This window comes from Danio rerio, chromosome 12 (assembly GCF_052040795.2).
Source record: "Danio rerio strain M-AB ecotype USA chromosome 12, GRCz13ab, whole genome shotgun sequence".
Taxonomy (NCBI): domain Eukaryota; kingdom Metazoa; phylum Chordata; class Actinopteri; order Cypriniformes; family Danionidae; genus Danio; species Danio rerio.
The window spans coordinates 26,222,178-26,247,500 of NC_141032.1; the positions used below are offsets into that span (position 1 = coordinate 26,222,178).

The 25,323-nt window shown below is 40.6% G+C and overlaps 2 protein-coding genes across 32 annotated transcripts; both read right to left on the reverse strand.

The window, feature by feature from the left end:
- Nucleotides 1-399: 399 nt before the first annotated feature.
- LOC147834471 (retrotransposon-derived protein PEG10-like) lies at nt 400-8,721 on the reverse strand. 13 transcript variants are annotated; one of them, XM_087276306.1, is made up of 6 exons: nt 7,846-8,721; nt 5,678-5,815; nt 4,939-5,388; nt 4,687-4,879; nt 4,489-4,626; nt 400-1,320 (listed from the first exon to the last, which is right to left on the reverse strand). In XM_087276306.1, the coding sequence occupies exon 1, from the start codon at nt 8,408-8,410 to the stop codon at nt 7,880-7,882; it is 531 nt and encodes a 176-aa protein (XP_087132432.1). In that variant the 5' UTR covers nt 8,411-8,721; the 3' UTR covers nt 400-1,320; nt 4,489-4,626; nt 4,687-4,879; nt 4,939-5,388; nt 5,678-5,815; nt 7,846-7,879. The 13 variants fall into 13 exon arrangements, with proteins under 13 accessions (XP_087132432.1, XP_087132440.1, XP_087132431.1 ...); XM_087276314.1 differs by having other exon boundaries at nt 400-3,084; nt 7,846-8,539; XM_087276305.1 differs by having other exon boundaries at nt 400-1,328; nt 4,489-4,879.
- A 1,520-nt stretch (nt 8,722-10,241) lies between these two features.
- LOC147841396 (uncharacterized) lies at nt 10,242-24,434 on the reverse strand. Of its 19 annotated transcripts, none has more exons than XM_087276352.1 (6): nt 23,704-24,403; nt 21,651-21,788; nt 20,912-21,361; nt 20,660-20,852; nt 20,462-20,538; nt 10,242-10,435 (listed from the first exon to the last, which is right to left on the reverse strand). In XM_087276352.1, the coding sequence occupies exon 1, from the start codon at nt 24,266-24,268 to the stop codon at nt 23,783-23,785; it is 486 nt and encodes a 161-aa protein (XP_087132478.1). In that variant the 5' UTR covers nt 24,269-24,403; the 3' UTR covers nt 10,242-10,435; nt 20,462-20,538; nt 20,660-20,852; nt 20,912-21,361; nt 21,651-21,788; nt 23,704-23,782. The 19 variants fall into 19 exon arrangements, with proteins under 19 accessions (XP_087132478.1, XP_087132476.1, XP_087132477.1 ...); XM_087276350.1 differs by having other exon boundaries at nt 10,242-11,162; XM_087276351.1 differs by having other exon boundaries at nt 20,462-20,599.
- Nucleotides 24,435-25,323: the final 889 nt, after the last annotated feature.

Genomic DNA, 25,323 nt, shown 5'->3' on the forward strand with positions numbered 1-25,323 from the left:
TGCTCTTCAGATATGAAGTATGGGAGAATCTTTTCAAGATAAATGTCAATATATTTAAATTCAAATGAAAAAAAAATACAAAAACTCAACTTCATTTGATATTTTATCATGTCTTGATTTTTCCTGTTTATTAAATTATTTTCTTCCAACATATTAATCTGAGTCATTTTTGAACTGTGATTTAAAGGTTTCTTTGTGTTTGAATAATTCCAGTTTTAGCTTTGATACTGACTAAACTAATATACATGCACAAATATATTAATATAAAGCATCCTGTAAAAATATGAAAAATAAAAGAGATCTGTGAGGGGTGTATTTATGCTCAGCATGTTTACACACAGGCATGGACAGTATTTGACACATTTATTTCAAATACATATTTCAAAAACAAAACAGTACTTGGATGGTTAGTATATTAAGTTTATTTTCAGGATGGCAGTCAACAGAAACACATGAAATACAACGCTGGATGGATGTTGGTATTACTAGAAGTAGATGCCGAATAACCAGGAACACAGGCGACCAAACACGGACACTACATGACAACCAGTCAGGGAACCAGGATAGACCACACTAGGAGAGAGACGCAGACACTGGAGATCACAAGGTAAGAGGAGAGGTGAGTAACTACTGAATATAGTATAGACCAGGGGTGCCCAAACTCATTCCTGGAGGGCCGATGTTCTGCAGATTTGAGCTTTAACCACAATTAAACACATCTGAACCAGCTAATCAAGCTCTATCTAGGTGTACTAGAAGCTTCCAGGCAGGTGTGTTGAGGCAAGGTGAAGCTGAACTATGTAGGGCTCTTCAGGACCGAGTTTAGGCACCCCTGATATTGACACTGACCGTAAGGATCATCATTGATACACTCATTGAAAATAGTAAACTGAGCAATGCTAAGGCCAGAAATATACGATGGCTGAGTAATGTACAATTCAGCATCTTTGCTTAAGAAATGAGATGGAATAAAATCTCAGTGCTGAAGAACAGGATGAGGAGCTTCAGATCATCCTTCAACTCAAGCCAGGTTTATGTGTCTAGTATTACTGTACTATTTACAATAATTATTGTTTCAAAGCAGCTTTACAAAAGGTCACATTACTGCATCACAATCAAATTAAGTTAAAATTAGGATCAAATTTAAGTTCTGATGTAGACATTGTTAACCTGCAGTCTTATAGCATATACGTGATGTCTATGTGTACATGTTTAATGAAGTGTATTTGTGTATTGAGTGTGTGTGGTGTCCATGAGTCCTCGATGGTTGGCATCATCTCTTCACAGGTCTTGGATCTCATCAGTGGTGCTGCATAATCTCTAGAAGCCTCAGGATAAACATCCCCAGGTAGAAATAGAGAACAAAGAAAACGATTAGCGTAGCTGCTGTTTGAATAAGTATTTGAACAAGAGATATTAAATGTCAATGTGAAAATGAAGTGCTATAAATGAAAGTAGCAGTTATAAAACCAATGAGCCTAGGACATTATCAGGAAGGTTATTCCAGAGTTTAGGAGCTATAAATGAGAAGACTCGACCTCCTTTAGTGGACTTTGCTATTCTGGGTACAACCAGAAGCCCTGAGTTTTGAGATCTTAAAGAGCGAGTTGGATTGTAGCAAGACAGAAGGTTGTATTAGATTAACAGGAGCTGGATTAGTGTCACAATTAGGGTGATGTTGTCATATTTTCATTTCCTGGTAAAAACTCAGGCTCTAACTGAAGATTATTAATGGAGGATCCCTGGCAACCAGCAAACAGAGCATTACAGTAATCCAGTCTAGAAGTCCTAAAAGCATGAACTGGCTTTTCTGCATCTGGCATAGATAACATGCTTCATCATAACTTAGTGATAATTCCCAACTGAAAGAAGATGTTTTTGTGGCATGGGAGTTATGGTTTTCAAAGGTTAAGTTGCTGTCTAATATAACTCCCAGATCTTTCACAGTAGAGCTAATACTAACTTTGTATCCCTCTGATTACAGGTCGAGTTCTAAGATCTGCTGTGTTCAGGATTTTGGCCCAATAAGTAATACTTCTGATTTGTCTGAATTTAAAGGAATGAAGTTGTTGGTCATCCAGTAAACATGTATATTGTAAACAGCAAAGGGCCTAAAACTTAAACTATCATAAAGCCTGTCCATGAAAACCTGTCAAATTTAAGCGATCTATGAGGATTTTTTGATTGACCTGAAGGATTCGGATTTATACCTTCCAATCCATCTCAGCATGGATCAACTTTTATCCTTTTCTCATCATCCTGTTTCTCATTATTTTTATTAAATATGACATATTGGATTATTTAATGAGTATTTAACTTTAAAATGATTTTAACTAATTAATAATTTAACACGCTGCTTTATGTAAGAATCGTCAGTGCATTTGCCTGTCTCTTTGTAACTTTTTCAGCAGCCACCAAACTAGGTCAAAGGTCACGGAGACCTCGAGTGAAACTGAAGTGCTTAGGACTGAGAGCAACTGTTTCTTATGTTATTTATAAGAGTTAATACTATCTAAAATGTCTAAAGTGATTTTCCAATTTTACGGTTAATTATTTTAAAGTGATTCTACTTTTTTATTCAAGATAGACTTTGAGTAGTAAGAGTATAATGTAGATTATACTGGTTTTTAACCAGTTTTGATAAAGACGACTGATAGTACACTCAGCCTTGGGTAATAAAAACAAGTTGTACTTTAAGTGTGTGTGTTCTATTTGATTGTGGATCCGTTTCACAGGTCTGGAGTCAGCTCTAAACAGTCTAGTGGATGTCTGACGTTTATGCTTAAGATATTGTTCAGAATTGTACGCACACACCCATGTGAAAATTTTCCTAGTCGATCTGTGTTATTAACCAATCGGGTTAGAACACCTATATGTGTTATGCAGTTAATGAGGTTATGTGAGAGTATAATTGTTCTGGATTCGTGATTGTAAGCAGAGCGGACCTGGGAACTCATTGCGAGTTTTGAAGCTGGCTTCTGCTGATGAAACTGCAAACTTTCTTCAGTAAACTTTATTTATTTATTTTCCTCTCTGATTCCGGCTCTTCTTCATCTGACAGACTGGTCATTCTTTGGGTTAAAACTGTAAATAATCCCCACAGACCTTAGTGCTGTATTCGACACAATCAAGTAAAACTAGTAATGAGGTGCAGCTTCTGTCAGCAGCAAAGAGTAAATCGTTGGTTATTTACAATAACGCAGTTTCTGTAGTATGATGAGGCCTGAACCCTGACTGAAACACTACAAAATCCAATTTTTTAGACATAAATGGAAGATTTGAAATGGGCCTATAGTTAGCTAAATTGCTGGCATCCAGTTGTGGTTTCTTAATAATAGGCTTAATAACAGCTATAGCTTGAAAGGGTTTGAAATATGGGCTAAAGATAAAGAAGAGTTGAGACGTTATGAAGAGGTTCTCCTACTACAGGTAGCAACTCTCTTAGTGAGTTTGTTGGAATTGGCTCTAACATACATGTAGCTGGTTTAGACATATTTATAATTTATCAAGCTCTTCCTGTCCTATGATTTTGAAGTGCTGTAGATTATTTGGTCTAGTGGAATGTTTAATTGGCAGTTTATTCTGCTGTAGTGACCCCTGATATATAAGTGACTAAGCCAAAGGTGAAATGAATGAATGAATGAATGTTTAATGAATCTGAACTATAAGATGGTGCAGAAAGTTTAACATCTTCTATTTTCTGTCTGAATCCTTCTTTTTTTAAGTCATCACTACTAATTTGTGGTGGGAAATTTATTCTGACAAAGACCGATTATTTGTCAGTTTAGCAAAGCTGTTAAATAAAAATCTAGGATTGTTATGGTTATTCTCTATTAGTTTGTGAAGGTGCTCAGCCCTGGCGGATTTTAGAGCCTTTCTATAGCTGGACATACTTTGTACGCAGTTCTAAAGACCTCTAATAGTTTGTTTTTTCCAGTTATGTTCAAGGGTACGAGTTGCTGTTTTGAGAGTGCGAGTATGACGGTTATACCATGATGTAGTTTTATTCTCTCTAGCCTTTTTTTAATTTGATAAGTGCCACAGTATTTAGTGTGTTAATGAAGATAGCATCCATGCTGCTAGTTACTACATCAAGGTCACTTGTGTTTGCGGGTGCACTTAGAAATAGAGAAAGATCAGGTATGTTATTCATAAATTTGTCTTTAGTGGACGGAACGATAATTCTACCAGGGCGATATATCTGTGCAGATTTGCTCATTTCAGGTAAACACAGCTTATATATTAAGAGGTAGTGATCTGTTACATCATTACTTTGTGGTGTAATGTTTACATCAATGACCTCAATTCCATGAGACAAAATTAGATCTAGTGTATTCTTATTAGATGTTTTCTTGAATACATAGTAAATTTACTTCTTAATCTAAAAGTATGAGGAACAGACACAGTTTCTATAGGGTGAGACACATTTCTGGGATTTTAGTGGGACAAGCAAAAGTCTATATGGCTGAAATGTGAATTTTCACTCACAAGTCAAACAGAACGAAGCATCCTGGAGATGTTGTCAGACAGGAGTTCAGCTCCAGCTCTGCGAGAGTGCAGACCATCTGCACGGAAAAGCCGAGGATGCTCCCAGAAAACATTCCAAATATTAGCAAAGAGCAGCTTCTGTTCATCACACCATGTTAACAGCCATTCATTCAGAGCAAAAGGTCTACTGAACCTTACATTTTCTCAGCGGTGAGTAGGAAGAGTTGCAGAAATGATGATCTGTGTAGCTGGTTGAAGTGCATCAGACCATCTCGGTCAGGCTCCAAAAGTCCCTCTTCAGGATCTTCGTCTGCTGCAGCCTGGTGTCGTTCATCCCCACGTGCAGGACGACAGTTTCAATGTTCTCGCCAGCACTCAGGATATCGGATACCTTAGCAGAAACATCCTTAGCACAAGCAATAGAAAAGCAGTGATTGCGTACATTATTACCCTTAGTGGATGCAGCACAGAGATGTCGCAACGATTGAATGACAGAGGATTGCGACGTCGTGTCCTGTCTCACAGAGGTGGGGGGAAAACGGTTCTCTGTGAGAATCTCAAACACTGGAGGTGGCGGTGGAGGAGAGACCCTGCCCTGAGTCCTGGCTCGTGTCTACCACTGCTGCACCCAGGGGCTGCGGTGGCCTGGTACTGAAGTGAACAACACCTGGGCGTGCCGTGTCCCTGATAAACTGGGCCTGGACAGAGAAACACACGGGGCTGAGGTGGAAGAAGTGTTGAGATTGTATCGCACACTTACGTCAGATGAGCGAGCAGCAGCCTGAGAGACGTCAAGCAAGGTTCGTTGTTCTCGGAGCTGTACTAGTTTCATCTCGAGGTCACAGATCTGTGCTTCCACTGCCTCCAGCTCCAGCTCCAACCCCTCCACCGATGCTTCTCCTGCACTCAAAGAAAAACACACAAGTGACATTGTACAGGGTGAAGAGCCAAGACAGTAAGTGAAAGAAGCTAATAACTTTAGTTGGCTAGTGATGCTATCAGGCTAAAGCAAGAATCTCTGGAATCTCATTTGTTTGTAATATAAATTAAATTAAACAAGGAAAATAGTAATGAATATGGATTTATTTTATGATAAAAATGGAAATTAATAACCCACACGACAGAGCTAAAAACACTGGCAATGAGGCACTGTAACAACAAGAATCAGTGACAGTGAATGAGGAGCCACCTGGTGCTGCATCAGTGTTGAGTTGAGTGCAGGTGAGTAGAGATCCAGTATCTGGACTGCAGGTGCTCCACAAACTCAGCAGCAGCAGCAGGGCTTCCAAAAGTACTGCTCTCCACTTCCTGTCTGAGGAACTTCTTCCTGCGCACAAGAGCATTTGTGTTGCTGTAGAATTCAGCAGAACTATTTTGGGAGTATCATAACTAAAACCTTAATATGTGTAATAAAAAATAATATCTTTTTAACTTTTATTTAATGTTTAAAATGCAAATCCAATTACATTCACTTTATTTGGTAAACAAAGCAAGTCTCTCATATATTATATCTACTAAAAGACAAAAAATATTACTTTACAAAGTGCACTGTACATAGTTCAGATGAATATTTTTAAATTAGTCAATAATATTACTGTAATTATTTTAAAAACTGAATAAATACAGATTTACACACTTTTACTTGAGTAAATAAACAGAATTAATGATGGGCTAAAAGTCTGCGGAAATCTGCAGAAAATCTGAGGAAAAAAATCTGCGAAATTCTGCGACCGCAGATTCCGTGTGGGCCTAGTAAAAACTAATAGTAGCAGTAATATAGTAATAATAATATCAAGGTCAATAATAATTCTTAAATGAAAACTCTGAACTCAGATCTTCTGCTCATGGCCACTCAGAGATTTGAGAATGTTGTAAATTAGGTCAAAATTTCCTTTTGTATTTAAAAATGAAAAAAGTACTGAGAATTGTGTAAAACATTACCTTAAAGGCCACATGAGATCTTGTGTGTTTCTACTTTCTGAATGACTCTGAATGTTTTAAACAGTCCAGACAGCGCTTTACTTCATTGTTGAATGATTCAGTTGTTTGACCAAATCGTCTCACTCAATAGACATTATGACCACCTACTGGAAGATTTACATTCTGATTTTCAGGATTATTTTCATTTTAAAAATCTGAATTTCATATTAAAATGCAAAAAAGTGCAATAAACTTTTGTTTAATAAAGGGATAATTCACACACACAAAATCATTTTGTCATCATTTACACACTTTTGTGCCGTTTAAATCTGTATGAATTTCTTTGTATTGTAGATTATTTTTGTAAATGTTTACTTGCTTCTTTTCACATTTATTACAATAATGAACTGAAGTCTTCTTTCGGTGGTCATTTCTGAGTCAATTTTATATCATTAAACATGGAATTTTCTCAATAATTTGCATCAATTCAATTCAGGATGACCAATAATAACTGTTCAGTGGTCACTAATTTTTATTTTACCACAGGGCCATGAGTGTTACATGTTTGATGATATAATCCATTAATTTCATTCATGTGTTTTAGTAAAAGTAGACTTGCCTATTTCAAAACATTGAAAAAGTATATTTTTTCCAAAAATTTAAAATATTCTTTAAATTAAGGTAAATAATTTTTTACCAGTAGTTATTTAATTAGTAAGATTTTTTTTCTTATTTATTGTCTGTGTGTGTGTGTGTGTGTGTGTGTGTGTGTGTGTGTGTGTATGTGTGTGTGTGTATGTGTATATGTGTATATGTGTGTGTGTGTGTGTGTGTGTGTGTGTGTGTGTGTGTATGTTTATGTGTGTGTGTGTGTGTGTGTGTGTGTGTGTGTGTGTGTGTGTGTGTGTGAGTATGAGAGAGAGAGAGTGTGAGAGAGAAAGAGAGTGTGAGAGAGATTTTGAAGTTGACATCTTCTGTCTGGAGCATCAGGCCATCTTCTGCTGTCCAGAATCAGATGGTTTGTCTTGGTCGGGCATCTCAGCTGAGACCTGTCCACTATGGGTGACCCTACCGGTAGCTGTGAAGTACCAGTGGCGTAGCTCTCAGCATCACTGATGCACACAAGCCCTCACAGCACGTCAAGCTGCAAACCGTGTGAGGGACCCTAACCTACCCTAACCCAACAGCCAACACTAACAACCCTAACAACCACTAATGATCCAAAAACCACTCAGAGGAGACCAGCAACACGCAAGAAAACGCCAAGAAAACCTTGCTAAACGCATGTCAACGTCCAAAAGAACCCAAGAGCCGAATCAACAGCACCGACAATCACCAAAACATCCAGCAATGTGATGAAAGCATGAATGAAAAGTCCTTTTGAATGCATTGCAAACTTATTCTATAACTATATACAATATATACATATGTACATACGTGCCCTTGATCCTCCATCTGGCACTAGGGTGGCTCAGTGCCTGGCCTTCTTTCTTCTGGGCTCCTTTGGCAGCGGCTCTTTACTGATGTCTACCTTGATATGGGGAGCGAGGCTGGACCCAGACCTGATCTCTGTGATGACCACACGTCCGTCAGGCATCTCTGTCTCCAGCAGTGCAGGCCGGTCCAGCTTCTCCCACAGCCGCTGCTTGATCTCCAAGCCTTGCTGTAGGCTGTATCTGCTACGGCGCCGCTTCTTCATGGTGGAGTCCATCACGCAGCGGTAGATGTGCTGGTACTCCTGCACACTCCGGCCGTGGATGGACAGCGGCTCCTCCTGCCGACACTCACCCACTGTGGAGACTGAGGCTGCGGGGCGCAGGACAGGAAGGACAGCCGCGTTCCTCAGGTGTTTGTCCTCCAGAGAAGTGTCCGACACGCAGCTGGAGGTGTCCGGCCTGGCCGCCGCTGCTGGCTCCTCACGGGAAGAGACGCGCTCCAGCAGGAAGCCCTTCAGGTGAGCAGGGACAGCTCTGGTTCTTCTTGAGCGCCTCAGAGTCATCATGAACAGCTTCAAAACAATTTCCAAAAGTAGACAAACTGATGAAATTCGCCAAAAGGAGATTTGATAAGAGTTTTGAAGCGCGATCGAGACAGTTGTGTGGATGTTTAAGCCAACTCAAGTTGCCGTGGTGACAGAATGACGAGCGTCTTTTAAATGTACACAATAAGTGAAATCCGCATTAAGTCAATTAGAGCAGCACGAGCTGTATGTTTGTACAGTGCACTTAATTCAGTAATTAATTTGGTATTAAATACAGAAAATATGATTATTTATAATAATAGAGGGCCTATATCTAAATAAATAAATATTATCCCCGTTTTTGTTTATTATGATGTTTTTACTTTTGAACTTTGAACTTGAAAATCGTCATATGTTTCATACATTTACACAAAAGAGTTTTATTAAACAGATATTCCCGAAAATAAGAGTTTGGTCACCAAACATGTTTAGGAATGATAATACATTTAAATGATTATTTTTATTATTTATTTATATTTATATTATTTATTTATTTATTTTTTATTTTATTGAGTGAAAAGAAAAGAAATGCGTGATAGGACAGACATGGTGAAAGACCTCCCGCTATTTTCTTTAAACTTTTGTAACAAGAAAAATAAATTAAAATGATTAAAAAATAATGTTAAATAGCATGACTGAATAATAATAATAACACCAACAACAATAATAATATCAATAGTAAATAAAAATGAGTAAATAAAAACATGTCTTTTTAATGTTTTTTTAAGTTTTTAAATGATAAATTTAGGAAGAACAATTATTTTAACTGTGTTCATTTCTCTAATTAAGGATAAATGAAGATTGTGTCACCTTTGGAAGTCAAAGTTTGAGCATAAATGAGTAAAATTAGCAGTAAAGAAAGGTGATAGAGATCTGGTAACATTTATCCCAGATATTTAAAACCAGATGTACACATCCTAAATTAAACCTCAGAGTCTTTAAGTTGCAGGGTTGAAGCATTAACAGAGTCACACTGACTCATATGAAAATTAATTTTAAAACCAGAAAATCAGCCGAATTTGGTTAAGAATGGAAATGATAGAAGGAATGGCAGCCATCAAGTTACAGGCATAACAACAGGTCATCATCGGCATAAAATGGCTCAATAGCCAGAGCAAATATTAGAGGGGAGAGTGGACATCCGCGTATGTCGTCTACCTCGGCCTAATTTAAAGTATTGTGAATGCATGCCATATACACTGACCTAAGACTGAGCATATAAGAGATGAATCCATGAAATAAAAGTTCTCTCATAACCAAAGTTCTTAGGTACAGCAAAGAGGTACGGCCATTCAACTCTGTCAAATGCTTTTTCAGCATCAGGAGCAAATCCCAACTTCAGGGACAGCAAAAGAGCATATTCAAAAGAGTACGATCATTACAAAACAAATGTCTCCCTTTAAGAAAACCTGTTTGCTCTTCAGATATGAAGTATGGGAGAATCTTTTCAAGATAAATGTCAATATATTTAAATTCAAATGAAAAAAAAATACAAAAACTCAACTTCATTTGATATTTTATCATGTCTTGATTTTTCCTGTTTATTAAATTATTTTCTTCCAACATATTAATCTGAGTCATTTTTGAACTGTGATTTAAAGGTTTCTTTGTGTTTGAATAATTCCAGTTTTAGCTTTGATACTGACTAAACTAATATACATGCACAAATATATTAATATAAAGCATCCTGTAAAAATATGAAAAATAAAAGAGATCTGTGAGGGGTGTATTTATGCTCAGCATGTTTACACACAGGCATGGACAGTATTTGACACATTTATTTCAAATACATATTTCAAAAACAAAACAGTACTTGGATGGTTAGTATATTAAGTTTATTTTCAGGATGGCAGTCAACAGAAACACATGAAATACAACGCTGGATGGATGTTGGTATTACTAGAAGTAGATGCCGAATAACCAGGAACACAGGCGACCAAACACGGACACTACATGACAACCAGTCAGGGAACCAGGATAGACCACACTAGGAGAGAGACGCAGACACTGGAGATCACAAGGTAAGAGGAGAGGTGAGTAACTACTGAATATAGTATAGACCAGGGGTGCCCAAACTCATTCCTGGAGGGCCGATGTTCTGCAGATTTGAGCTTTAACCACAATTAAACACATCTGAACCAGCTAATCAAGCTCTATCTAGGTGTACTAGAAGCTTCCAGGCAGGTGTGTTGAGGCAAGGTGAAGCTGAACTATGTAGGGCTCTTCAGGACCGAGTTTAGGCACCCCTGATATTGACACTGACCGTAAGGATCATCATTGATACACTCATTGAAAATAGTAAACTGAGCAATGCTAAGGCCAGAAATATACGATGGCTGAGTAATGTACAATTCAGCATCTTTGCTTAAGAAATTAGATGGAATAAAATCTCAGTACTAAAGAACAGGATGAGGAGCTTCAGATCATCCTTCAACTCAAGCCAGGTTTATGTGTCTAGTATTACTGTACTATTTACAATAATTATTGTTTCAAAGCAGCTTTACAAAAGGTCACATTACTGCATCACAATCAAATTAAGTTAAAATTAGGATCAAATTTAAGTTCTGATGTAGACATTGTTAACCTGCAGTCTTATAGCATATACGTGATGTCTATGTGTACATGTTTAATGAAGTGTATTTGTGTATTGAGTGTGTGTGGTGTCCATGAGTCCTTGATGGTTGGCATCATCTCTTCACAGGTCTTGGATCTCATCGGTGGTGCTGCATAATCTCTAGAAGCCTCAGGATGAGCATCCCCAGGTAAAAATGGAGAACAAAGAAAATGATTAGAGTCGCTGCTGTTTGAATAAGTATTTGAACAAGAGATATTAAATGTCAATGTGAAAATGAAGTGCTATAAATGAAAGTAGCAGTTATAAAACCAATGAGCCTAGGACATTATCAGGAAGGTTATTTCAGAGTTTAGGAGCTATAAATGAGAAGACTCGACCTCCTTTAGTGGACTTTGCTATTCTGGGTACAACCAGAAGCACTGAGTTTTGAGATCTTAAAGAGCGAGTTGGATTGTAGCAAGACAGAAGGTTGGCTTAGATAAACAGGAGCTCGATTAGTTAAAGCTTTATAGTTAAGAAGCAATATTTTATAATCAGAACTGAACTTAACAAGCATCCAGTGTATAAAACTTACAATTAGGGTGATGTTGTCATATTTTCATTACCTGGTAAAAACTCAGGCTCTAACTGAAGATTATTAATAGAGGATGCTGGGCAACCAGCAAACAGAGCATTACAGTAATCCAGTCTAGAAGTCCTAAAAGCATGAACTGGGTTTTCTGCATCTGGCATAGATAACATGCTTCATCATAACTTAGTGATAATTCTCAACTGAAAGAAGATGTTTTTGTGGCATGGGAGTTATGGTTTTCAAACGTTAAGTTGCTGTCTAATATAACTCCCAGATCTTTCACAGTAGAGCTAATACTAACTTTGTGCCCCTCTGATTACAGGTCGAGTTGTAAGATCTGCTGTGTTCAGGATTTTGGCCCAATAAGTAATACTTCTGATTTGTCTGAATTTAAAGGAATGAAGTTGTTGGTCATCCAGTAAACATGTATATTGTAAACACCAAATGGTCTAAAATTTAAACTATCATAAAGCCTGTCCATGAAAACCTGTCAAATTTAAGCGATCTATGAGGATATTGTGATTGACCTGAAGGATTCACAGGTTTCACAGGTCTGTTGTCAGCTCTAAACAGTCTAGTGGATGTCTCGACGTTTATGATTAAGATATTGTACAGAATTGTACGCACGCACCCACGTGAAAATTTTCCTAGTCGATCTGTGTTTTTAACCAGTCGGGTTAGAACACCTATATGTGTTACGCAGTTAATGAGGTTATGTGAGAGTATAATTGTTCTGGATTTGTGATTGTAAGCAGAGCGGACCTGGGAACTCATTGCAAGTTTTGAAGCTGGCTTCTGCTGATGAAACTGCAAACTATCTTCAGTTGTAACGGGGAGACTGACACGGAGGGATCCATTTTGCAGTATTTATTAAGTCACACTTAAACATCAACACCTCGCACGGTTGTGCGAACATACAACATACAACTCAACGATGATTAGCAGATAACAGAGGCAGAGTGATTACCAGGCTTGAGTCAAGGGCAGGCAGCGTGGTTCAGAGTCCGTAATACAGGCTTTAGTCAGGGGCAGGCAGCGAGAATCAGAGTCCGTGTAATCAGGCTTTAGGTCAAGGGCAGGCAGAAGACAGAGCAGAGTCGAGGAACGGGCTGAAGTGGTAAACGGGAGATCAGGCAGGATAGAACGCTCAGAAATGCTGGCCGGGGCTAAACAAGACTTCGCAATGAAGTGTGTGTGTGAGCTGCATATATGTGGTACGTGGGTCATTAGTGAGATGGAGAACAGGTGTGCTGGGATCTGAGTGAGAAGGATGACGTAATGGTTAGAAGTCCGGAGATGGTGACCTCTGCTGGTCAGCGAGGGGAATGACTGGGACCGAGTCGGTGACAGAGCCCCCCCCCAACGAACGGCTCCTGAAGTGAGGCAATTCTCGACGCCGGGGTCTTCCACGGGGGCGAGGGGCCGGCATCTCCGCATGTTGTGAGTGGAACTCTTCCAGTAGTGTGGTGTCGAGGATGTCCTTGCGGTTAATCCAAGATCTCTCCTCCGGACCGTACCCCTCCCAATCAACGAGATATTGGAGTTGACCGCCCCGGCGTCTGGATCTCAGGATCTCGTGGATCTGGTAAGCCTCTTCGCCATCGATCATGAGAGGCGGGGGACCCTGTTCACCGGCTGCCACCTCCCTATCCGTCTCGGCTGGACCAGCAGCAGGCTTGAGCAGAGAGACATGGAAAGTTGGGGAAATACGAAAATGATTAGGGAGTGTCAGTCTGAACGAAACAGGAGATATTTGTCTTTCTATCTGGAAAGGACCCACGTACCTGGGACTGAGTTTCTTGCAGGGCAGCTTGAGGCGTAAGTCGCGGGTGGAAAGCCATACCCATTGTCCTGGGGAATACATGGGACCAGGACGTCGGTGTCGATCGGCTTGTTCCTTGAAACGCCTTATGGCGTGAGAGAGGTGAGTATGAGCTGCGTTCCAGACCTCTTCGCAGGTTTTAAACCAGGTATCCACCGCAGGGAGTTCAGAGGTCTCGCCGGACCAGGGAAAGAGCGGAGGTTGGAAGCCCAGCACGCATTGAAATGGGGTTAATCCAGTAGATGCCTTTCTGAGGGAGTTCTGAGCATATTCTGCCCACATCAAAAATTTGGCCCATTCGTCCTGGGTCGAGTGACAATACGTGCGGAGGAATCGACCGATCTCTTGGTTCAAGCGCTCTGTCTGCCCGTTGGATTGGGGATGATAGCCGGATGTTAGGCTGACGTCGATTTGGAGATTTTTGAAGAATGCTGACCAGAGTCGGGATGTAAACTGGGGACCTCTATCCGATACGATGTCTTCGGGGAGACCATAGTACCGAAACACACACTCGCAGAGTAACTCAGCCGTTTCCATGGCTGTGGGCAGTTTGGAAATGGGAATAAGGCGGCAGGATTTCGAAAATCGGTCCACTACTGTGAGGATGGTGGTTTTGCCCTGAGATATGGGTAAATCGGTGATGAAATCTATAGCGATGTGTGACCAAGGACGATGTGGCACCTCCAGGGGTTGGAGTAATCCAGCTGGACGGTGACGGGAGTGTTTGGACATCTGACAGGGTGAGCATTTGTTAATGAAGTTGATTACATCCTTGTGTATGGATGACCACCAGTAGCGGGATTGAATCATTTGCACAGTGGCTGTGCTGCCTGGGTGACCGGAACTGGGGTGGTCATGTACCTCGGAGATGAGTCTTTCTCGAAGCGACGGGGGAACAAAGATTTTATTCTCCGGACAGGGCTGCTGAGAAGGATTACTTTCGGCGGCTTGGAGGATCTCCTGATCTATATCCCACTGGATGGGAGCGACAATTAGAGGACTTTTGATTATGGGCTCGTCAGGGATTTCAGAGGTCTCATCGTCTGAGAGGCAGGACAGAGCATCTGCTTTGATGTTTTTCGAACCAGGGATATAGGTGACTTGGAAGTCAAATCGGGTGAAAAACAGCGCCCATCTTGCCTGTCTAGGATTCAGACGTTTACAAGACCGGATGTATTCTAGGTTCTTGTGATCAGTGATGACGATGAAAGGGTGTTTTGCGCCCTCAAGCCAGTGTCTCCATTCCTCTAGCGCAGCTTTCATGGCGAGGAGTTCTCGGTTTCCCACATCGTAGTTCCGTTCAGCGGAATTAAGCTTGCGAGAATAGAAGGCACCGGGATGGAGCTTCTTATTCACTAGGGATCGCTGGGACAGGATGGCTCCAATTCCAGTGTTTGACGCGTCAATTTCGACGACAAAGGGTTGTTCGGGATCAGGATGACGCAGAATAGGTGCACTGGAAAAGCGAGTCTTTAACTGGGTAAATGCTCGGACAGCGTCGGGGTTCCATTTAAGGCGAGCATTATTAGCTTTGACCATGGCGGTCAGTGGGGCAGCGACTGAACTGAAGTTCCTTATGAAGCGTCTGTAGAAGTTAGCAAAGCCCAGGAATCGTTGTAGTTGCCTGATGGTTTCGGGTTGTGGCCATTGTGTCACAGAGTCAACCTTTTGTTGGTCCATGGCCACGCCTTCTGGACTGATAATATAGCCAAGGAATGAGATGCAGGTCTGGTGGAATTTGCACTTGGAGCTCTTCGCATACAACTGGTTTTCAATGAGACGTTTGAGCACTGCCCGAACGTGCTGGATATGCTCAGATAGTGAATTGGAATAGATCAAGATGTCGTCAATATATACTATTACCCATTTGTTGAGCATGTCTCTAAATATCTCATTTACGAATGCCTGGAACACGGAAGGACTGTTTGCTAGGCCGAAGGGCATAACGAGATATTCGTAGTGGCCGTCAATTGTAGAGAACCCGGTTTTCCACTCGTCTCCCTGTCGTATGCGGATGAGGTTATATGCACTACGGAGGTCCAACTTAGTGAAATACTGGGCGGATCGGAGTTGTTCCAGGGCGGCAGGAACCAATGGCAATGGGTAGCGGTATTTGACCGTGATCTCATTCAAGCCTCGGTAATCGATGCAAGGGCGTAAGCTGCCATCCTTCTTCTTGACGAAGAAAAACCCTGCTGAAGCGGGAGAAGTAGATGGTCGAATAAATCCTTTTTCTAGCTCCTCAGAGATGTACTTCTTCATAGCCTCAGTTTCAGGTTGCGAGAGAGGGAATATGCGACCACAAGGGGGCGTGGTGCCGGGTAGCAGCTCAATGGCACAGTCATTATCACGATGAGGAGGGAGCTTAGTAGCCTTCTGCTTATTGAATGCTTCAATTAGATCGTGATAAGCATCAGGAACATGATGGAGTTCAGAGTCTTCGGTCTTGTTGATTGTGTTGATCTGGATAGGGGAAACAGGATGCAGACATTGGGTAAAGCATTGATTGCTCCATTTTATGATCTCACCAGTTCTCCAAGAGACTTGAGGGTCATGCTGTTGTAGCCATGGTAACCCGAGAATCACAGAGTGTTTAGGGGAGTTGATGGCAAGAAGGGAAATTTCCTCTTCATGAAGAGAGCCTGTTTGAAGCAAGACTGGCAGGGTCTGGAATTTTATACGTCCTTCTCCCAAAGGGCGCCCATCTACAGCAGTGATGGCTATGGAGGAATCACAGGAGGTTAGAGGAATGGAGTGAGTGGTGGCAAACGTGTAATCAATAAAGTTACCAGCGGCTCCTGAATCGATCATGGCCATAGTCTCAATCTCGTTTCCATCATTTCTCAAAGTGACAGGCAGATTCACAACATTATTAGTGGTAGTGAACATAGTAGTTGCACTCACCGAGAGGGTTTTAGGGAGAGGCTTGTTGGGACATAAAACCTTCGTATGACCTGGAAGTCCGCAGTAAATGCACAGGTGATTTCTTCTCCGTCGTTCTCGCTCTTCTGGGTTCAGACGGGTTCTACCCAATTGCATGGGTTCAGCGGAGGTTTCAGGGGATACAGGACTGGAAGCAATTGAGCAGAGCGGATTGCGAGTGCGGAGGAGAGTGTCTAACCTTATGGAAAGCTCGATTAGTTGATCCAGAGTTTTCCCATCGTCACGACATGCCATCTCTCGCTGCAATTCTGGCTTTAGAGCCCTTCTGTAGAGCGTGACAAGCGGATCATCAGCCCAGCCAGTTTGCGCTGCCAAGGTGCGGAACTGCAGGGCGAACTCAGCTGCGGAGCGATCTCCCTGTTGGATACACAATAGCTCCTCGCCAGCGTTACGACCACCCTCCGGATGATCGAACACAGTGCAGAAACGTTTGAGAAAGTCATTAAACGAGGGAAATATCGGGGTACTGTCTGGCCAAACTGCAGTAGCCCAGTCTAGCGCTTTCCCAGTGAGCAGTGAGCACACAAAAGCAATTTTCCCGTTCTCGTCCTTAAACAGATGGGGTTGTTGGGCGATAAACAGTTTGCATTGCAATAGAAAGCCTTTACATTTTGCTGGGTTACCTGAGAACTTGTCAGGAAAAGCCAATCGAACTCCGGAAGTCATCGGGGGTTGTGCAACAACAAGTGGACTTGGAGGGTAGTTGGCGGAGGGTTGCGCAGTGGCAGCAGCTTGCAGGTTTTGGAGGGATTTCACCAGTTCATCTGTTAACTGAGTTAGGTGTGTTAGTTGTTGTTGGTGTGTTGACAATACCTGAGCTTGTGTGGTGACTTCGTGAGACAAAACCTGGATGGCTGCGGGATCCGTGTTGGGCGAAGTCTTCTGTAACGGGGAGACTGACACGGAGGGATCCATTTTGCAGTATTTATTAAGTCACACTTAAACATCAACACCTCGCACGGTTGTGCGAACATACAACATACAACTCAACGATGATTAGCAGATAACAGAGGCAGAGTGATTACCAGGCTTGAGTCAAGGGCAGGCAGCGTGGTTCAGAGTCCGTAATACAGGCTTTAGTCAGGGGCAGGCAGCGAGAATCAGAGTCCGTGTAATCAGGCTTTAGGTCAAGGGCAGGCAGAAGACAGAGCAGAGTCGAGGAACGGGCTGAAGTGGTAAACGGGAGATCAGGCAGGATAGAACGCTCAGAAATGCTGGCCGGGGCTAAACAAGACTTCGCAATGAAGTGTGTGTGTGAGCTGCATATATGTGGTACGTGGGTCATTAGTGAGATGGAGAACAGGTGTGCTGGGATCTGAGTGAGAAGGATGACGTAATGGTTAGAAGTCCGGAGATGGTGACCTCTGCTGGTCAGCGAGGGGAATGACTGGGACCGAGTCGGTGACATCAGTAAACTTTATGGACCCTATCATACACCCGGCACAATGTGGCGCAAGGCGCGGCGCAATACTTGTTTGCTAGCTTCAGCTTGGCGCAAGAGTCATATTAAGACGTTGCGCCACGCTCTTTAAATAGCAAATGCATTTGCGCTCATATGTGCACCCATAGGCGTCCTGGTCTAAAAAGGAAGGCGTTCTGAGGCGCACTGCTGGCGAGTTGCTATTTTGAGAAACTATAATGGATTTTTTATTAGACCAAAACAAACCCGGTCTAAACTCTAGCGCAGAGTTGCGCCTCGCTTACACACTGCTTAATAGCCTACACACAAGATGTAGAGCAATACACAAATATCTTTACATATGAAAAAAAATAAATATTAAGGATAGGCCAATATATAGGATATAATAAGAATATATATAGGAAATAAATATTAAGGATTAAAATATTACAAAACATATTATTTTCTAGCCTGCATAAATATGAAAAACCACTGCTTTTATGCCTCCTTATCTCGGGAGGCTTTTTCAGTTCATTCATAACAATTTGCTTTTGTATAATGTTATTATTATTAGCAGTATAATTTATTATATCCATATTTATATTTGTTTTAATAAAAAACAAGCTTAGATTTGCCCACCTGCAGGTTTTAGACAATATGAGGCACAGCATGTGTTTTAGGATATAACTCAGGTTTTTGAGCACACTTCGTTATTATTGTTCATTTATTTGTTTGCTGGAGATTAGAACTGAATTTAGAAATAGTTTTGAAACAAATATTTGCGCCTAACAAACGAAATTAATTATTTATAGGCTAATTGATGTCTGTGCGTAAAGGTTTCCCTATCCACGAGAGCGAAAGTGAAAGTAGATCATTTATCTCACATTCTGCACGGTAGATGCTCTGTTTAACTATTTTCTGTTAAAAAAAAACTGTTAACTGTGAACTGTTTGCTTGTGAAATGCTCAGTTTTTTCACTTCCACTTACTTTACGTCCTGTAAATAGCAAATGCGCTTATGGCGTGACGTAGCTGGCTCTTAAAGGGAATGGGAGATGAGACGCTGATTGGTTTATTCTCAAAACACACCTATAACTCATTAAGAAATAAAATTAACCCTTTTGGACCATGCGCCACGGCACAAAGCAGATTTTCCCGTCCTTAACTAGCAAATATGGATTCTGATACGTCCTGAAAGCGTTTGCGCCCTGCGCTTTCCGTTTTGCACATGTACCGCAAAATAGAGCCCTATTTATTTATTTTCCTCTCTGATTCCGGCTCTTCTTCATCTGACAGACTGGTCATTCTTTGGGTTAAAACTGTAAATAATCCCCACAGACCTTAGTGCTGTATTCGACACAATCAAGTAAAACTAGTAATGAGGTGCAGCTTCTGTCAGCAGCCAAAAGTTAATCGTTGGTTATTTACAGTAACGCAGTTTCTGTAGTATGATGAGGCCTGAACCCTGACTGAAACACTACAAAATCAAATTTTTTAGACATAAATGGAAGATTTGAAATGGGCCTATAGTTAGCTAAAATGCTGGCATCCAGTTGTGGTTTCTTAATAATAGGCTTAATAACAGCTATAGCTTGAAAGGGTTTGGAATATGGGCTAAAGTTAAAGAAGAGTTGAGACGTTATGAAGAGGTTCTCCTACTACAGGTAGCAACTCTCTTAGTGAGTTTGTTGGAATTGGCTCTAACATACATGTAGCTGGTTTAGACATATTTATAATTTATCAAGCTCTTCCTGTCCTATGATTTTGAAGCACTGTAGATTATTTTGATCTAGTGGAATGTTTAATTGGCAGTTTATTCTGCTGTGGTGACCCCTGATATATAAGTGACTAAGCCGAAGGTGAAATGAATGAATGAATGAATGTTTAATGAATCTGAACTATAAGATGGTGCAGAAAGTTTAACATCTTCTATTTTCTGTCTGAATCCTTCTTTTTTTAAGTCATCACTACTAATTTGTGGTGGGAAATTTGTTCTGACAAAGACCGATTATTTGTCAGTTTAGCAAAGCTGTTAAATAAAAATCTAGGATTGTTATGGTTATTCTCTATTAGTTTGTGAAGGTGCTCAGCCCTGGCGGATTTTAGAGCCTTCCTATAGCTGGACATACTTTGTACGCAATTCTAAAGACCTCTAATAGTTTGTTTTTTCCAGTTATGTTCAAGGGTACGAGTTGCTGTTTTGAGAGTGCGAGTATGACGGTTATACCATGATGTAGTTTTATTCTCTCTAGCCTTTTTTTAATTTGATAAGTGCCACAGTATTTAGTGTGTTAATGAAGATAGCATCCATGCTGCTAGTTACTACATCAAGGTCACTTGTGTTTGCGGGTGCACTTAGAAATAGAGAAAGATCAGGAAAGTTATTCAAAAATTTGTCTTTAGTGGACGGAACGATAGTTCTACCAGGGCGATATATCTGTGCAGATTTGCTCATTTCAGGTAAACACAGCTTATATATTAAGAGGTAGTGATCTGTTACATCATTACTTTGTGGTGTAATGTTTACATCAATGACCTCAATTCCATGAGACAAAATTAGATCTAGTGTATTCTTATTAGATGTTTTCTTGAATACATAGTAAATTTACTTCTTAATCTAAAAGTATGAGGAACAGACACAGTTTCTATAGGGTGAGACACATTTCTGGGATTTTAGTGGGACAAGCAAAAGTCTATATGGCTGAAATGTGAATTTTCACTCACAAGTCAAACAGAACGAAGCATCCTGGAGATGTTGTCAGACAGGAGTTCAGCTCCAGCTCTGCGAGAGTGCAGACCATCTGCACGGAAAAGCCGAGGACGCTCCCAGAAAACATTCCAAATATTAGCAAAGAGCAGCTTCTGTTCATCACACCATGTTAACAGCCATTCATTCAGAGCAAAAGGTCTACTGAACCTTACATTTTCTCAGCGGTGAGTAGGAAGAGTTGCAGAAATGATGATCTGTGTAGCTGGTTGAAGTGCATCAGACCATCTCGGTCAGGCTCCAAAAGTCCCTCTTCAGGATCTTCGTCTGCTGCAGCCTGGTGTCGTTCATCCCCACGTGCAGGACGACAGTTTCAATGTTCTCGCCAGCACTCAGGATATCGGATACCTTAGCAGAAACATCCTTAGCACAAGCAATAGAAAAGCAGTGATTGCGTACATTATTACCCTTAGTGGATGCAGCACAGAGATGTCGCAACGATTGAATGACAGAGGATTGCGACGTCGTGTCCTGTCTCACAGAGGTGGGGGGAAAACGGTTCTCTGTGAGAATCTCAAACACTGGAGGTGGCGGTGGAGGAGAGACCCTGCCCTGAGTCCTGGCTCGTGTCTACCACTGCTGCACCCAGGGGCTGCGGTGGCCTGGTACTGAAGTGAACAACACCTGGGCGTGCCGTGTCCCTGATAAACTGGGCCTGGACAGAGAAACACACGGGGCTGAGGTGGAAGAAGTGTTGAGATTGTATCGCACACTTACGTCAGATGAGCGAGCAGCAGCCTGAGAGACGTCAAGCAAGGTTCGTTGTTCTCGGAGCTGTACTAGTTTCATCTCGAGGTCACAGATCTGTGCTTCCACTGCCTCCAGCTCCAGCTCCAACCCCTCCACCGATGCTTCTCCTGCACTTAAAGAAAAACACACAAGTGACATTGTACAGGGTGAAGAGCCAAGACAGTAAGTGAAAGAAGCTAATAACTTTAGTTGGCTAGTGATGCTATCAGGCTAAAGCAAGAATCTCTGGAATCTCATTTGTTTGTAATATAAATTAAATTAAACAAGGAAAATAGTAATGAATATGGATTTATTTTATGATAAAAATGGAAATTAATAACCCACACGACAGAGCTAAAAACACTGGCAATGAGGCACTGTAACAACAAGAATCAGTGACAGTGAATGAGGAGCCACCTGGTGCTGCATCAGTGTTGAGTTGAGTGCAGGTGAGTAGAGATCCAGTATCTGGACTGCAGGTGCTCCACAAACTCAGCAGCAGCAGCAGGGCTTCCAAAAGTACTGCTCTCCACTTCCTGTCTGAGGAACTTCTTCCTGCGCACAAGAGCATTTGTGTTGCTGTAGAATTCAGCAGAACTATTTTGGGAGTATCATAACTAAAACCTTAATATGTGTAATAAAAAATAATATCTTTTTAACTTTTATTTAATGTTTAAAATGCAAATCCAATTACATTCACTTTATTTGGTAAACAAAGCAAGTCTCTCATATATTATATCTACTAAAAGACAAAAAATATTACTTTACAAAGTGCACTGTACATAGTTCAGATGAATATTTTTAAATTAGTCAATAATATTACTGTAATTATTTTAAAAACTGAATAAATACAGATTTACACACTTTTACTCGAGTAAATAAACAGAATTAATGATGGGCTAAAAGTCTGCGGAAATCTGCAGAAAATCTGAGGAAAAAAATCTGCGAAATTCTGCGACCGCAGATTCCGTGTGGGCCTAGTAAAAACTAATAGTAGCAGTAATATAGTAATAATAATATCAAGGTCAATAATAATTCTTAAATGAAAACTCTGAACTCAGATCTTCTGCTCATGGCCACTCAGAGATTTGAGAATGTTGTAAATTAGGTCAAAATTTCCTTTTGTATTTAAAAATGAAAAAAGTACTGAGAATTGTGTAAAACATTACCTTAAAGGCCACATGAGATCTTGTGTGTTTCTACTTTCTGAATGACTCTGAATGTTTTAAACAGTCCAGACAGCGCTTTACTTCATTGTTGAATGATTCAGTTGTTTGACCAAATCGTCTCACTCAATAGACATTATGACCACCTACTGGAAGATTTACATTCTGATTTTCAGGATTATTTTCATTTTAAAAATCTGAATTTCATATTAAAATGCAAAAAAGTGCAATAAACTTTTGTTTAATAAAGGGATAATTCACACACACAAAATCATTTTGTCATCATTTACACACTTTTGTGCCGTTTAAATCTGTATGAATTTCTTTGTATTGTAGATTATTTTTGTAAATGTTTACTTGCTTCTTTTCACATTTATTACAATAATGAACTGAAGTCTTCTTTCGGTGGTCATTTCTGAGTCAATTTTATATCATTAAACATGGAATTTTCTCAATAATTTGCATCAATTCAATTCAGGATGACCAATAATAACTGTTCAGTGGTCACTAATTTTTATTTTACCACAGGGCCATGAGTGTTACATGTTTGATGATATAATCCATTAATTTCATTCATGTGTTTTAGTAAAAGTAGACTTGCCTATTTCAAAACATTGAAAAAGTATATTTTTTCCAAAAATTTAAATATTCTTTAAATTAAGGTAAATATTTTTACCGGTAATTATTTAATTAATGTCAGTAAGATTTATTCTTTTTTTCTTATTTATTGTGTGTGTGTGTGTTTGTGTGTGTTTGTGTGTGTGTGTGTGTGTGTGTGTGTGTGTGTGTGTGTGTGTGTGTGTGTGTGTGTGTGTGTAATTTTGAAGGAAGTTGACATCTTCTCTCTGGAGCATCAGGCCATCTTCTGCTGTCCAGAATCAGGTGGTTTGTCTTGGTCGGGCATCTCAGCTGAGACCTGTCCACTATGGGTGACCCTACCGGTAGCTGTGAAGTACCAGTGGCGTAGCTCTCAGCATCACTGATGCACACAAGCCCTCACAGCACGTCAAGCTGCAAACCGTGTGAGGGACCCTAACCTACCCTAACCCAACAGCCAACACTAACAACCCTAACAACCACTAATGATCCAAAAACCACTCAGAGGAGACCAGCAACACGCAAGAAACCGCCTAGAAAACCTTGCTAAACGCATGTCAACGTCCAAAAGAACCCAAGAGCCGAATCAACAGCACCGACAATCACCAAAACATCCAGCAATGTGAAGAAAACATGAATGAAAATTCCATTTGAATGCATTGCAAACTTATTCTATAACTATATACAATATATACATATGTACATACGTGCCCTTGATCCTCCATCTGGCACTAGGGTGGCTCAGTGCCTGGCCTTCTTTCTTCTGGGCTCCTTTGGCAGCGGCTCTTAACTGATGTCTACCTTGATATGGGGAGCGAGGCTGGACCCAGACCTGATCTCTGTGATGACCACACGTCCGTCAGGCATCTCTGTCTCCAGCAGTGCAGGCCGGTCCAGCTTCTCCCACAGCCGCTGCTTGATCTCCAAGCCTTGCTGTAGGCTGTATCTGCTACGGCGCCGCTTCTTCATGGTGGAGTCCATCACGCTGCGGTAGATGTGCTGGTACTCCTGCACACTCCGGCCGTGGATGGACAGCGGCTCCTCCTGCGGACACTCACCCACTGTGGAGACTGAGGCTGCGGGGCGCAGGACAGGAAGGACAGCCGCGTTCCTCAGGTGTTTGTCCTCCAGAAAAGTGTCCGACACGCAGCTGGAGGTGTCCGGCCTGGCCGCCGCTGCTGGCTCATCACGGGAAGAGACGCGCTCCAGCAGGAAGCCCTTCAGGTGAGCAGGGACAGCTCTGGTTCTTCTTGAGCGCCTTAGCGTCATCATGAACAGCTTAAAAACTATTTCCAAAAGTAGACAAACTGATGAAATTCGCCAACAGGAGATTTGATAAGAGTTTTGAAGCGCGATGATCGGGATCGAGACAGTTGTGTGGATGTTTAAGCCAACTCAAGTTGCCGTGGTGACAGAATGACGAGCGTCTTTTAAATGTACACAATAAGTGATCTCAGCATTAAGTCAATTAGAGCAGCACGAGCTGTATGTTTGTACAGTGCATTTCATTCAGTAATTAATTTAGTATTAAATACAGAAAAGATGATTATTTATAATAATAGAGGGCCTATATCTAAATAAATAAATATTATCCCCGTTTTTATTTATTATGATGTTTTTACTTTTGAACTTTGAACTTGACAATCATCATATGTTTCATACATTTACACAAAAAAGTTTTATTAAACAGATATTCCCGAAAATAATAGTTTGGTCACAAAACATGTTTAGGAATGCTAATATATTTAAATTATTATTTTTATTATTTAATAATTTTTTTAATTATTATTATTGAGTGAAAAAAAAAAGAAATGCGTGATAGGACAGACGTGGTGAAAGACCTCCCGCTATTTTCTTTAAACTTTTGTAACAAGAAAAATAAATTAAAATGATAAAAAAATAGTGTTAAATAGCATGACCTAATAATAGTAATATCAATAGTAAATAAAAATGAGTAAATAAAAACATGTCTTTTTTAATTTTTTTGTAGGTTTTTAAATGACAAATTTAGGAAGAACAATTATTTTAACTGTGTTCATTTCTCTAATTAAGGATAAATGAAGATTGCGTCACTTTTGGAAGTCAAAGTTTGAGCATAAATGAGTAAAATTAGCAGTAAAGAAAGGTGATAGAGATCTGGTAAAATTTATCCCAGATATTTAAAACCAGATGTACACATCCTAAATTAAACCTCAGAGTCTTTAAGTTGCAGGGTTGAAGCATTAACAGAGTCACACTGACTCATATGAAAATTAATTTTAAAACCAGAAAATCAGCCGAATTTGGTTAAGAATGGAAATGATAGAAGGAATGGCAGCCATCAAGTT